The sequence below is a fragment of the Orycteropus afer genome, unplaced genomic scaffold, assembly GCF_000298275.1.
Source record: "Orycteropus afer afer isolate SDZICR_OR568_19922 unplaced genomic scaffold, OryAfe1.0 scaffold00066, whole genome shotgun sequence".
NCBI lineage: Eukaryota > Metazoa > Chordata > Mammalia > Tubulidentata > Orycteropodidae > Orycteropus > Orycteropus afer.
In genome coordinates, this window is record NW_006921653.1 from 5,796,878 (window position 1) to 5,810,086 (window position 13,209).

General features: G+C 38.0%; 1 protein-coding gene across 1 annotated transcript in view; it reads right to left on the minus strand.

The window, feature by feature from the left end:
• Positions 1–3,113: 3,113 nt before the first annotated feature.
• Positions 3,114–13,209, minus strand: part of RNF13 (ring finger protein 13) — a 150,146-nt gene continuing 140,050 nt past the window's right edge. The window contains exons 8-9 of the mRNA XM_007940182.2: positions 3,765–3,845; positions 3,114–3,478 (exon numbers count right to left, since the gene is read on the minus strand). Of these exons, the coding sequence (XP_007938373.1) occupies positions 3,114–3,478; positions 3,765–3,845 (446 nt within the window). The remainder of the gene's footprint in view (positions 3,479–3,764; positions 3,846–13,209) is intronic.

The window sequence follows — 13,209 nt, forward strand, 5'->3', positions numbered from 1 at the left end:
GGGTTTGAACCGCCAGCCTTCTGGTTAGCAGTCAAGTGCTTTAGCCACTATGCTACCAGAGCTCCTATAGTCCAGTTTAATCCTACCAGTCCTAAGATAAATCCGTGAGAAGTGTTAGGTGAGTTTGGTAAATAGGTAGTTTAGTACTGTTTACAAAGATCATTATTACCATGAACTCTCAAGCAGAAACTTAAGCAGAACTGCTCAAAAGTTAGTAGATCTAAGGTGAAACTGGGGAGCTGTTTATAATGCAGATTGTGGACTTTGGGGCTCCCTGCAGGTGGAGATTCTGTAGGCTAAGCAAGTCCCTCTTAAACAATCACCAGGTGACTTATTTTTAAGTAGCCTCAAAGCTGCCCTTTTAGAAACAGTGTTTATGGTATAGGAATTAACTTCCTTGCCTTAATATACACAGTATAACTAAAATTTTTTTATTTGACAGTGTTGTCAGTCATTAGGAGTTACATATATAGGCATGTAAAAGTGTGGAAGATAAAGGATTTGCAGCTACTTTGGTAGTTGGGCAGATCCTAGCTATGAAACAACAAAGACAGTATTGCTTGTTATTATTAAGATCCCTGCTAGGGACAAAAGTTTGCAAATGAAAATTTGGCTGCTCAGTTGTGCTGATGGGAGATTTTGCAGTAATACGCATTCATACTTTAGTTGTGAAGAGCTATTAGGGTGAATTATTACAGAAAGCAGTGGGCAAAATTGTGAAATCCTTGTTGAATAAAAATCTGTTAGTTGGTAAATGGGTGTGTGTGTGTGGGGGTTGCTGGTAGGGGAGTGGAAGATGGTAGAGGCAACTATCAGCTAAAATACTAAATAATGAAACTAGTCATCAGCCCCCTCTCCCAGTTTCATTTGCAAAAACAGTTGTGAAAACTACAGACATGTATTCTTGGCTTATTTCTTAGTTCTCTGAATTTAGCGTAAGGAAATTGAGCTATACAAATTTATTTACTGTAAGTCACAAAGCATTACTAAACTTAGAAAACTTGAACAAAGTTTAACTTTGAGGGATATGGGTTGAATAAATGTATATCCATTTGAAGAGTGAACATGAGAAAATGCTCACCATTGAATGTTAAGAGGATATAAGCATTTTAACATACAGTGTAAATACATTTATACAACAGTGTAAAATACACGTGAAAGCAGTGTATCAAGATGATGAATTTCATCTCTGGGGTAAGTTACCAGGTGACTACATTTTGATTTCTAATGTTTAAGTAATACTGTTTATAGTAGGGAAAATTATATATTAGGAAGGTTTTTTTAAATAGAAATTGAGTTTTAATTCTACTCGTTCTATTAAAAAAGCTATATAGTTATCCAATCATGAAAAAACTATAAAAGATCTTAATATAAAATATTAGTGTTAGGTATGGTGCTACTATTTTAGTTTAATCATTATTGTGCAAGTGACTACGTACTGTGCATTTATGTGTCACCCACTGAGCTCAGTGTTCTCATAACCTACCTTAGGTTAAATGAAACTATGCAGATGATCGTACAGGATTAGAAAGGTTAGGGCCAGGCAAGTATGTCAGATTCCAAAGTTTTGTTTAACTTCCATGGTAAAAAAGGGGTATTGAGTGGTATGAGACAGTAGATAATGTACTGCATTCAACCTTTTATTTTCCAAAGTGGAAATAATTGTGTGTGCACGTGTGCATAAAATTAAAAGGTGTGTTTTTTTTTTTTAAATTCATGAAGTGAAATTTCCGTTTGTTTACAACAAAAGTCCCATATACCTAGTATGCTTATTATTCTATAACATGCTTTTATTCACTTCATATTAAGTTTCCCATGTCCGTACAGATAAATCTATCCTTTCAGGACTATATAACAATCTAATGTAAGGATGTACCATAATTTACAACATAGTGCCACAGTATACACTATTTGGGACAATTTTGGCTGCAGTTCTAACTTTGTTAGGGGTTACAAATTGTGAGCTGTTACCTTTTATAAAAATTCTATGATATGCATATATTTAGCTGATTTCTCACCTTTATAGCACTGCATATTAATAAGGCTAATGTGGTAAGATTACAGTAGAACAAACATTTGCTGGTTTTTAAAGTGGAAAAGATATTTATTAACATTCAAACTCCCCTTACAAGGCCATATAAAATTTTTTAGCATTTTGATATACATAAGTCTATATTTTCTACAGTTATAATGTATAATATAATTTAGCTTTTCATAATACATGGTTAAAATACATCATTAGTTCTGTTAAACATAAGCACTTATTTTCAAATTCAATACTTGAACATTTGCCTCTGTACACAGTTTAGCAGGGCTAATTAGTATAAGATGTTCTTTATTAAGAGGTATATCATCTTGAGTATGAACAATTGCTGAATTTGGTATTTTTAGTTTTTTTTTTCTTTGATAACAGCCACACACAACCCAAAGGCTACTGTAACTCAGTAAGCAAAGTCCAGAGGCATTAGTTGCTGAATCAAATTCATACATAACACAATATAAAGTATTAAAAACCTTTTAAAATTTTTTGATATCTGCACTAGTACAGACCATTCTTAACAGGATGACTACTTGAGAATAGGAAGGAAAAAGACAGCTTTGAGTATAATCTTTTCCTTTGTAGTGCTGATAGGAGGAAAAAGTCAACTTACTTTGCTACCTCATTAATTTTGGCAATTTGGAAAAATACCACAACAAACATTCCAATTCAACAACTCTAGGTAACTTACAGAGGTTGGGTTAGCTCATGCCAGGTAGCAGCAGCACAGACTTTTTGTGTAAAACACAAAACATTTGCATACTGTGATCTAGGCCTTAGTTGCAAGCTATACTGAGAATTTTTTTTTTTTCTTTTTTTAATGTTTTGGTTATTTTTCATTCCAAAAGGAGAGTTTGATGCTTGAGTTACAGCACCTTTCTATTATTACTTATCAGTGAAATGAAGTATACTCCTGCAGACAAATACTGGATCAAAAAGCCTGTTTCCATAATTGATTATACTGTAGAATACTAAAAAATAAGTTATTTCTACAGAAATCTGAAAGGAGCCAAAAAATCAAATTATATACCTAAATATAATTTCCAAGAGACATAAACCAATTGCTCTCTGAAGGTCAAACAGTATTTGCTATGTTGTGATCCCGTTCACCATTAGGCTGCAGTTGGACCACGACATTATGTTCATTAATTTCGTTTTCTGCATCACTACTGTCAGTATCCTCATTGTCGTCCTCTTCATAGTCTGAAGATTCTGTCATGTTTTGATGGGAGCGAGATTCTGACAAAGCCCCAAATGACTGAGTGCTAACAGAAGCCAAAGGTCTAAGTAAAGGGGTATGTTCTGACACTTCATTTTCTTCTTGACTACTATCTGTGTCAGAGTCTGAATCACCCTGAGAAGGAACAACTTTTTGCTTGCAGACAGGGCAGGTTTTTTTGGTTTTAGTTAGCCAGGGGTCTACACACTTGCAGTGATAAGCTGTTGAAGGCAAAATATACATGTTTTAGTTAATACATTGTGCTTGAGATCATTATGTTTAATCTCTTTCCATGTTTATTCACTTGTTTCTGATCCATATGCAGGTAGAACAGGACAAGAAAGTTTGTAAATTTTTATAAATACACATCCATCCTTTAATGAGACCACTAATTAGTACAGGGCCTGCCTTGTGTGCTGTTTTCTGTTTCTTCCCCTCTAATATGATCCTAAATGTAAATTACTCTGTATATAAAATAAATTTAAACTAGTGTGTAATTACTCATACCATGGGAACAGGGAAGGATTCTGAGCTTGTCTCCATCTTCATACTCATCCAAACAAATGGCACATACATCATACTCATCTCCTGTAATAAAATAGTACATAAAAATTAAAAGATGTCAAGCATTTGTCTTTCAAACTTTGCAGGTTAGGTCCTCCTCAGTCAGTTATGTTAAATGCCTTTTGATTTATTTTTAAATGATACCTTTGGTTTGTTTTCAGTCAGACCCAGGAAGCTACTTAACTGTTCAAGGACCTGAATTTTTAATTTAAATAATTAAACTTTTACCTAAAATGGGCAATTAAAAATGGATATCACATTTATTTACCTTATTATCTTTGCAAAAATTGTTAATGAATTATAATTACATTAATGTTTTCCATAACTGTTCAAAATACTAGTTTTTAAATATGCCAAAGAAAAAATTTTTCTTATTTAAGTTCCTTAAAGTCTCTAGGTTATTTTTAAATTAAAATGGAAACATGTTAGAACATAGTGAAATGTTTTTAATATATCAGCAAAAAGTTTTGGAGTGAGATACACTCCAAATCTCAGTCCCAACATTTACCAGCTCTTTATTGCTTGGCAAGTTACTCAGCCTTTGGCACTCAGTTTTTCATCTGTAAAAATATTCTATCTAGCTTGAAGGGTTGTGAGAATTAAATGAGATAAAAGGCTAAGCACAGTATTTCATAAATGGGTGATTACTAATATCACTGCCATTTGAATTATCTTAATGTTTATAATGGGCTCCCCCCAAGATGACCATGTCTAATTGCTGAAACGTGTGAATATGTTAAGTTACATGCAAAGGAGAATTAAGGTTGCAGGTAAAATTTATATTGCTATTCAGGTGACCTTACAGTAAGTAGAATCCTGAATTACACAGGTGAACCAAATGTAATCACAAGGGACATTAAAAGTGGAAGAGAGACGCAGAAGAGTTCCCAGTCAGAGGGAGATGTGACTGGAAGAATTAGAAATACAATGTTACTGGCTTTGAAGATGGAGGCCGTCACAAGCCAAGGAATGTAGGTGTGTTCTTGAAGCTGAAAAAGGCAAAGAAACAGATTATCCCTAGAAAGGAATGCAGCCCTGCCAGCACCTTGATTTTAGCCTAGTGAGATTTGTGTCAGACTTCTAACCTGCAGAATTAAGTTTGGTAACTTTATAGAATTAAGTAAGAAATAAGTTTGTGATGTTTTTAAGCCACTAAATTTGTGGCAGTTTGTTGTGGCAGCAATAGGAAACTAATAGTTTTATCTGAGTTATCCTTAAATAAATGGAATTGATGCCTCAGAGTCACTGAGCTTTCATATCAATCTTCTGAATTGTTCTAAGGGATGGATTTACATTGATCTTTCCACATTTTTTGCCACAGCACTTAATTTGATGATTTGTCAGGATTCAGAGATGTCATCTGTGATCATGGACCAGACTGGAGTCTAGTGCTCTGTAGAAAACTGACAAATACCCTTGGACTTGTGATAAAAGCACATATTAGATTGCATGGGCTTCACATGTTGGTCCATTTATTTATAATTACCTATGTAACCTTGTGCAAGAGACTTCCAATTCAGTTTTCTTAAAGGCAAAACAAAAACTTTAATATACCTATATTTTAGGACTACTGTGAAGATTAAAGGAGATGATGCAAGTACATACAGTACTTTACATGGTGCTGGGCCTCTTAACCAATAGCCACCTGATAAGACTGGCCTGACTGACTGGTACACTGGCTCTCTCAAGAAATGGTACCCTGAAGACTGGCTGGGAGGCTGCTCTCTAATACCCCTGTGTGCTTCTGTCCCACCAGATAAATTGTATGGTCACAAAGAGCTGCCCTAATAGGGTCACTAAACCTAACTGTTGTACTTAGGATAATTATGTAATTAAATATTCAGCAGCTCACGAACTGTGACAGTATAAATGACTTCTGGTTTTATGTGCAAGCTGGGTTGAATGTAGTAGAAACAGAAGCTAGTTGTCTCTCTGCCTTCCCCCAAAGCCAAATATTAAATTAGGTATGGGTGGGAAAACTGTAAATTGGACAAATCTATGTATCAATAAAAAGCAAGAATAAAGCTGAAAGCAATTCTTGTACCACTTTAAAGTACCTGAAAGTAGAAATGGTAGAAGGGGCATTCATTATGTACTGTGACAACTTGGAAATTAAGCCAGCAGATTCATAATCAAAGACTGCAGCCCAACAACCAATTGCTGAGTGGATGTATTTTAGGGTAAGTTAAGACATGTATGTACTTTTATGATTTATAAATTTAATACATCTTAAAAATTAACCAATTGCTTATTGGTTCCAGTAGTATAAGGGGACTGTAACCAGTGCTTAATAAATATCAGTTATTGTTAATATTAGCACTGTGAGAAAGTTCTGTTGCTTAATATAAACTAGTAGTTCTCAATCAGGGGCGACTTTGCTTTCCAGGGACCTTTGGCATTGCCTAGAGACATTTTTTAGCAGTCACAACTGGGGGATCATATTATAGTGCACCAGACATACCCCACAGCAAAGAATTATCCAACCCAAATGTCAACAGTATGGAGGTTAAGAAACCTTAGTAAAAACCCCTCTGAGCTTAATACAAAGGCATTGCTCATTCACTAGTGGAAAAGGTATGCAGAAGTTGTGGGAGGAGTGAGATTCATGTCATATAGAAATGCTGCTTTCTGGAGTGTTTGGGGCATTATTATTTGAATAAAGGTTTAGAAAAATTTCGTAACATCACCTTTAAAGTCTCCTCAATCTGAAAATGTTACATACTTAGGTGGGCAGAACTTTGACTTCTCTTCCTAACCGTGTATCTCCCAATTTTTTTCCTTTTCAGTACATTACATGCCCAAAACCTACACTGAACTACAGCAAAGGCACTAGCCCATCAGAATAAAAATCACACAAGCATAGGCAACTACAGAAAAATAGAGCCATTTCAGTGACATGAATGGAATATCAAGCTTGGGCATGATCAATCTTACTACGTCCCATAAACGTTCATCTGCAAAACATACCCTGAATCTGCCCTCCTCTTTCCATCTCTTTAATTACTCTGGTCCAGTAGCTTGGATTAGCTACTGCTGGTCTTTTAGTTTGTGGTACTGTGGTGGCTTGCAATGTTGCTATAACATTGGAAGCTATGCCACCAGCGTTTCAGCACATAACCCAGGGTAGACAGATTGCAGTGGAGCTTTCAGACTAAGAATAAAAGCCTGGCATTCTGCTTTTGAAAATTAGTTAATGAAAACCTTATGGATCACAACACAAGACTGTCTGATACAGTTTTGGAAGATGAGTCCCCTGTGTTGGAAGGCACTCAAAATACAGTGCCCAGAACAATGAGCTCAAGCATACCAACGGTCGTGAAGGTGGCACAAGACTGGGCAATGTTTTGCTCAGATGTACATGGAGTTGTCACGAGCCAGCTGATTTATGTTGTTGTTGTTGTTGTTATGTGCCGTCGAGTCGGCCCCGACTCATAGCGACCCCTCCTTGGGTTTCCGAGGCAGTATCACTACGGAAGTAGGATTGCCCAACCTTCCTTCCGAGGAGTGGCTGGTGGGTTTGAACCGCCAGCCTTCTGGTTAGCAGTCAAGTGCTTTTAGCCACTATGCTACCAGAGCTCCTAGCTGATTTATAGCAGCTAACAACTGCCAGAGCTGCCTCTTGGGTCTCCCTTACATCTATTGTTGCTCCCTGCTGTTTCTTCGTAGCCAGAGTGAGCTTTTAAAAATGTAAATCTAAATCACATCAATTGTTTAAATGGTTCTCCATCTCACTCCAAATAAAATCTGAGCTCCTCATCATCTCTGTCATATAACTGTGTAAGATCTGACCTCTCTCCACCTCATCTCCTGTAGTCTGCCCTTCACTCTATGCTTCAGCCACACTGGTCTTTCAGTCTTTGAACAAAAAATATAAAATTAAGTAAGGTGCACTTGGTCATGCTGTAAGAAAAACAATTTGGACATAAAATCAGGTATAGAAAGAGAAGTCACTATTTCTAGAGATTAAAAACGAAGCTAGTTTGACATCTAGTGAGTGCAAACAAATTAATGCAGAGATTAATTGTTCAATTTTATACAAAATTAGTTCAGATTTGGAAGCCCTAGTGGTACAATAGTTAAGCACTCAGCTGCTAACCAAATGGTTAGTGCTTTGAACCCACTCAGTTCACTCCCCAGGGGCAAAGAACTGGCAGTGTGCTATCATAAAGATTACAGCCTAGGAAACCCGACTGGGCAGTTCAACACTGTCCTATAGGGTCACTATGAGTCAGAATCAACTCGTTTGGCACAAAACTACAGACCTATGTCAACCACTATAGGTTCTTTGAAAGATAAAAGAGACTGAAAATTCTGGGCAAAATACACGTTAAGTTTCATTAGTGTTAATAACATTATACACTGTTGTTAGGTGCCACCAAGTCGGCTCTGACTCACAGTGACCCTACGTACAAGAGAAGCAGAGGGAAGATGATTCCGTGCATTCATGAGCTTCAAAGCAAACAATATTGTCCTCATGGACAAGGTGCCTTGCTAGTTATTCTCTGCTTTTGCTAGTAAAGGAAAAATGGCAGCTTTTTCTAGCAAATGAAAATAAACAAATCTTATCTTCTTTTCTGCCCTTCTCCATAGCACTTTCCAAGAATCTGAACAAAAGACAATGGGAGAAAATATTTATAAAGCCAGATTTCCTTGACAATCTTTACTGATATTCTCAAGCCCTGGGCAAAAGAATTAGTGTTCACTTATAAGACTGGATTAAGGCAGTTAAATGTGGTTATAAAAAGTATAAAAATTAAGTATTGCCCTGTTTTTATGTAATCTATAAAATGCTAAGTTGTTTTTTCCAATCTCTGAAATAAAAATCTTTCTCCTGTAAACACTAAATTGGGAAAATCTCAGTGATTAAGCAATAAAGGAAAAGTGCCGGGTAACAATTCTTCAGCTATGAAACCCATTTTCATCACTTACAGTTCAAGGATCTGGCTCTTTCACACACTAATGGGGTAAGGAAGGCAGCTCCCAGAGAGCCTGCCTTAAAGCTTGGTAGAGGGACTGCTAAGTGAAAACATAAGGATTTTCCATTTGTTAGGAAGCATGGTGTGTGCTAAGCAGTCCTTATGGTCACAGATTTGGAGAAATACATGAAATTGAATGACGCAGGAAACTTTGGAAACCACAATTACAATTAAAGAGAGATTTTTGAGGAAAATAATGAGTAGTGAAGAAATTTATAAGAAGTTGGCTGCTTCAGAAGCAAGAAAACTGAAAGGCTATTCAAATCACTTAAGTATTAATCAGCACATTTCTGAAAGAGCTGTGTTCTGGTTACCTAGTGTCACTCTGACAGAAATATACCACAAATGGAATGGCCTTAACAAACAGGAGTTTATTTTTACAATTTGGAGGCTTTAAGTCCAAGTTCAAAGTGCCAGGCTCCAGGGGCTGGGTGAAAACCCCTCAACCTTGGGGTCCAGCTCTGCCTCCTTGCTGCTGGCCCACTGGAGCTACAGGCGTTTCTTCACTCAGACAGCTGCTGGCTGCTGAGGCCTGAGAGCCCCAAGGCTGACAAGGAAAAAGGCACAGTCCCGATGTTACCAATCACACAGAAGGCCATTAACTTAAGTCCACTGTAAGTCCCCAGGTTGGCAGAGCATAGCAGGCTGCTGAGCAACGACTTGGCTACATGCAGGATCCAGGCGTGCCATAGGCTAGCAACTATCCCCAATCCTTCTTCTTATATACAGGAAGCAGACCACATACCCAAAGGCAGCTACACAGCTGCTTGTGGTAGATCCCACCATGGAGTTGATCGCCAGTCTCCTCATGGGGATCAACTACCACCAGCTGCCCAGCCACTCAACCAGGCCCAGCCAACTTGACACAAAAACATAACCACCACAAGCTGCAAATATGAAGATTAATAAAGACAGGGAGAGTTAAGAATGCCATGTTCCCAAAGTGCAGTAAACATGAAGTCCTGACTAACTTTTACAGATGAACTTGTACAAAAGCCTCAGGTTGTTCTTTAAACAAGTCAAACATACTAGTGCTTCAGGGCTTCCATAGTTGCTGCTATCTGCTGCAGTGATCCACACACACTCCCATCCATTACTCCCTCACTTCATTCAGATCTCTGAAGTGTCATGCTCAGAGAGGTCTTCCTTGCATTATCTAAAAGAGCATCTCTTCTCCTCACCCTCAATCACTCATCACTTATTTTCCTTCATTGCACTACGTGGTTTTCTCTCATTTGTCTGCCCCTCAAGGTCCACAAAGACAGGAATTTTGTATGTTTTATTTACTTCTGTTTTCCCAACAACTAGAACAGTGCCTGGTACACAGTAAAAGTACTCGGAAAATATTTATTAAAGAAATGTATGAAGAACATGCTATTCTCAGGAAATCCTGATTTTTACTTCCAACTGCTAATCCGCAGCAGAAGCTCTAATCACACAGATCTAAGTATAAAAAGCTAAACAGTTTTGTATAATGTAAATAAATTCTATATAGATCCTGATTGGGCTCATATTTTACCTCCCAAATTCAATGTTGAATATGCCAGCCAACTCTCAAAACAGCAAAATATACCACATACAATAAAGCATTGTTGTGTGTTGTTATGTGCCGTTGAGTCAGACCCGACTCATAGCGACCCCTCCTTGGGTTTCCAAGGCAGTATCACTATGGAAGTAGATTGCCCCATCTTCCTTCCGAGGAGCGGCTGGTGAGTTTGAACTGCCAGCCTTCTGGTTAGCAGTCAAGTGCCTTAGGCACTATGCTACCAGAGCTCCTACAATAAAGCATAGAACAGAATTTTCACAGTGCAATATTAGACACTCTGTCTACTGATAATCAGAAGACACCTAAGGAGGAAAAGCTCATTTTATCAGAAGATGTTATAGAAGAGTTCTTAGAGAGGGAACTAGGGTCAGGGTTAAAGATAAACTGGATTTAGAGAAAGGAATGAAAGACATTATTGGGAAAGTAAACAGTTGAAAAGCATTTGCAAAGAAGAAATTAGCATGTCAAAGTCAAGATTATGTGAGGTTAAAAATAAGGGGCAGTGGAAAATGAGGGTCAGGGAGTATGGTAGAACCAAATTGTGACAAGTTTTGAATGCCAAGATGGGTAACTGATGTGATCTTGTAGACGCTGCTGGCCAATTGAAAGCTTTTCAAGCAAAGGGATAATAGATAAAAGAAAACAGTATCTTAAAAACTTCATCAACATACTGTAGGGACCAGGGCCTTGGATGTAGAGGTAGATCTAAAGACAGTAAAACTGACTTTCTGTCTGGCACTCCTAGCATTCAAGTAATAAGATGATGTGGACTTGCATGATGCAGTAACAATGAGAAGGGAAAAGAAATGATTAGATCCAATTTTATTTTGTAAATAACTAGATTTGGTGACTGTTGTTATGTGCCATAGAGTCAGACCCGACTCATAGTGACCCTTCCTTGGGTTTCCCAGGTGATATCACTACAGAAGTAGATTTCCCAATCTTCCTTCTGAGGAGTGGCTGGTGGGTTTGTACCGCCAGCCTTCTGGTTAGCAGTCAAGTGCCTTAGGCACTACACTACCAGAGCTCCTAATCTGGTGACTAGATATGGGAAATAAAAGAATGATGAATCAAAGATGTTTGTAATTTTAAATTATGGTGTTCCCTAATTTTTAAATGTGTTATTTGACATTATTAAGATCATTACTAAAAACCAAAAACCAAATCAAACTCACTGCCATTGAGTCGATTCTAACTCACAGTAACCCCCACTGGATTTCCGAGAAAGTAAATCTTTACAGAAGTAGTTTGCCCTATCTTCCTTCCATGGAACAGTTGGTGCATTTGAACCACCAACCTTCTGGTTAGCAGTCAGATGCCTTAGGCACTGCACCACCAGAGCTTTTTCTTTTTAAAATTTTATTGTGCTTTGGGTACAAATTTACAGAGCAAATTTGTTTTACATTCAACAGTTCCGTGCACATTTGATTCCACACCCTGATTTACCATCCCTGACCATAACAAACTCTCATTCCCTTTTGTACCTGTGACTAACCCCTCCCTGTGCCCTTGTTAACTATGTACACCTGTCTGTCCGGCTTTCCCTCTATGTGAATGCTGCCCCTTCTGGTGCCTCATGGCTGATGCTCTAAGGAGTGCATCTTCCTAGAGTACATGAGTGCATCACCCTGGGGTAGGTGTTCTGCATTTAGGTCTTTCTATTGTTGAGCTGAGGGCCAATCCATGGGAACGAGTCCATTTCTAGGCCTAAAGGGTAACCAAGGGCCATAGTCTTGGGGGATTCCACCAGACTCTGTCAGACCAGTAATTCTGGTCATTTTTGTGTTTCTGAATTTTGTTCCAAATTTTTCTTCCCACTCTATCCAGGATCTCCAGTTTTGATCCCTTTCTGAGTGGTTGGCATTGGTAGCCAGGCACTATCTTGTTATTCTGTTCTTGGGGTCATGAAGGCTGAGGTCCTCATTGTCCATCTTATCTTTAGACTAACTGTTTTCAGATACTTTTGATTTTCTTCATTCTTCTTTGATTCAGATGGGAGGAGACCAATAGTTGCATCTTAGATGGCCACTAGAAAGCTTTTAAGACCCCAGTTACTACTCACCAAAGTAGGTTGTAGAACAAGATTTTTATGTACTATGTTGTGCCAATTGAGCATGATGACCCCTGAGACTATGGTCCCAAGTCAGCAGGCCCAGTGATTCTCTCTCTCAAGGTGTCTGCTTGTCTCTGAGAAGTTACTCCAACTCTGCTTTCTGTTGCTTCTGTAATGTATGTGGCTACTTTATTTTTGTCATCATGCTAGTCACTGACTCTTTCCATACCATCCTTCCCCTAACCCAAATCAACATGTGACCCCCAACTAGTCTGAAATTTTCCCTCCTCTTCCCTCCCATCCCTGGTAACCAATAAAGTGAATTTCCTTCCCTAAATAAACCTTTCCTTGACTTTTTACAATAATGGGCTCATACAATATTTGTCCTTCTGTGATTGACTTATTTCACTCAGCATAATATCCTCCAGATTCATCCACATTGTAAGATGATTCATGTATTCTTCATTACTTTTAATGTTGCATAGTATTCCATTGTGTGAATGTACCACAGTTTGGTTATCCGTTCATCTGTTGATGGACAGTTAGGTTGTTTCCATCTCTTTGCTATAGTGAATTGTGCTGTGATGAACATGGGTGTGCATATATCTGTTCGTGTCCTGTCTCTCACGTCTTTAGGATATATTCCCAGTAATGGAATTGCTGGATCAAATGGTATTTCTAGTTTCAGGTTTTTTTAAGGAAACTCCATACCTTTTTCCATAATTGTTGTACCATTTTGCAGTCTCACCAGCAGTGTATGAAAGTTCCAATCTCTCTGCAACCTCACCAGCATTTGTTATTTTCTGCCTTGTT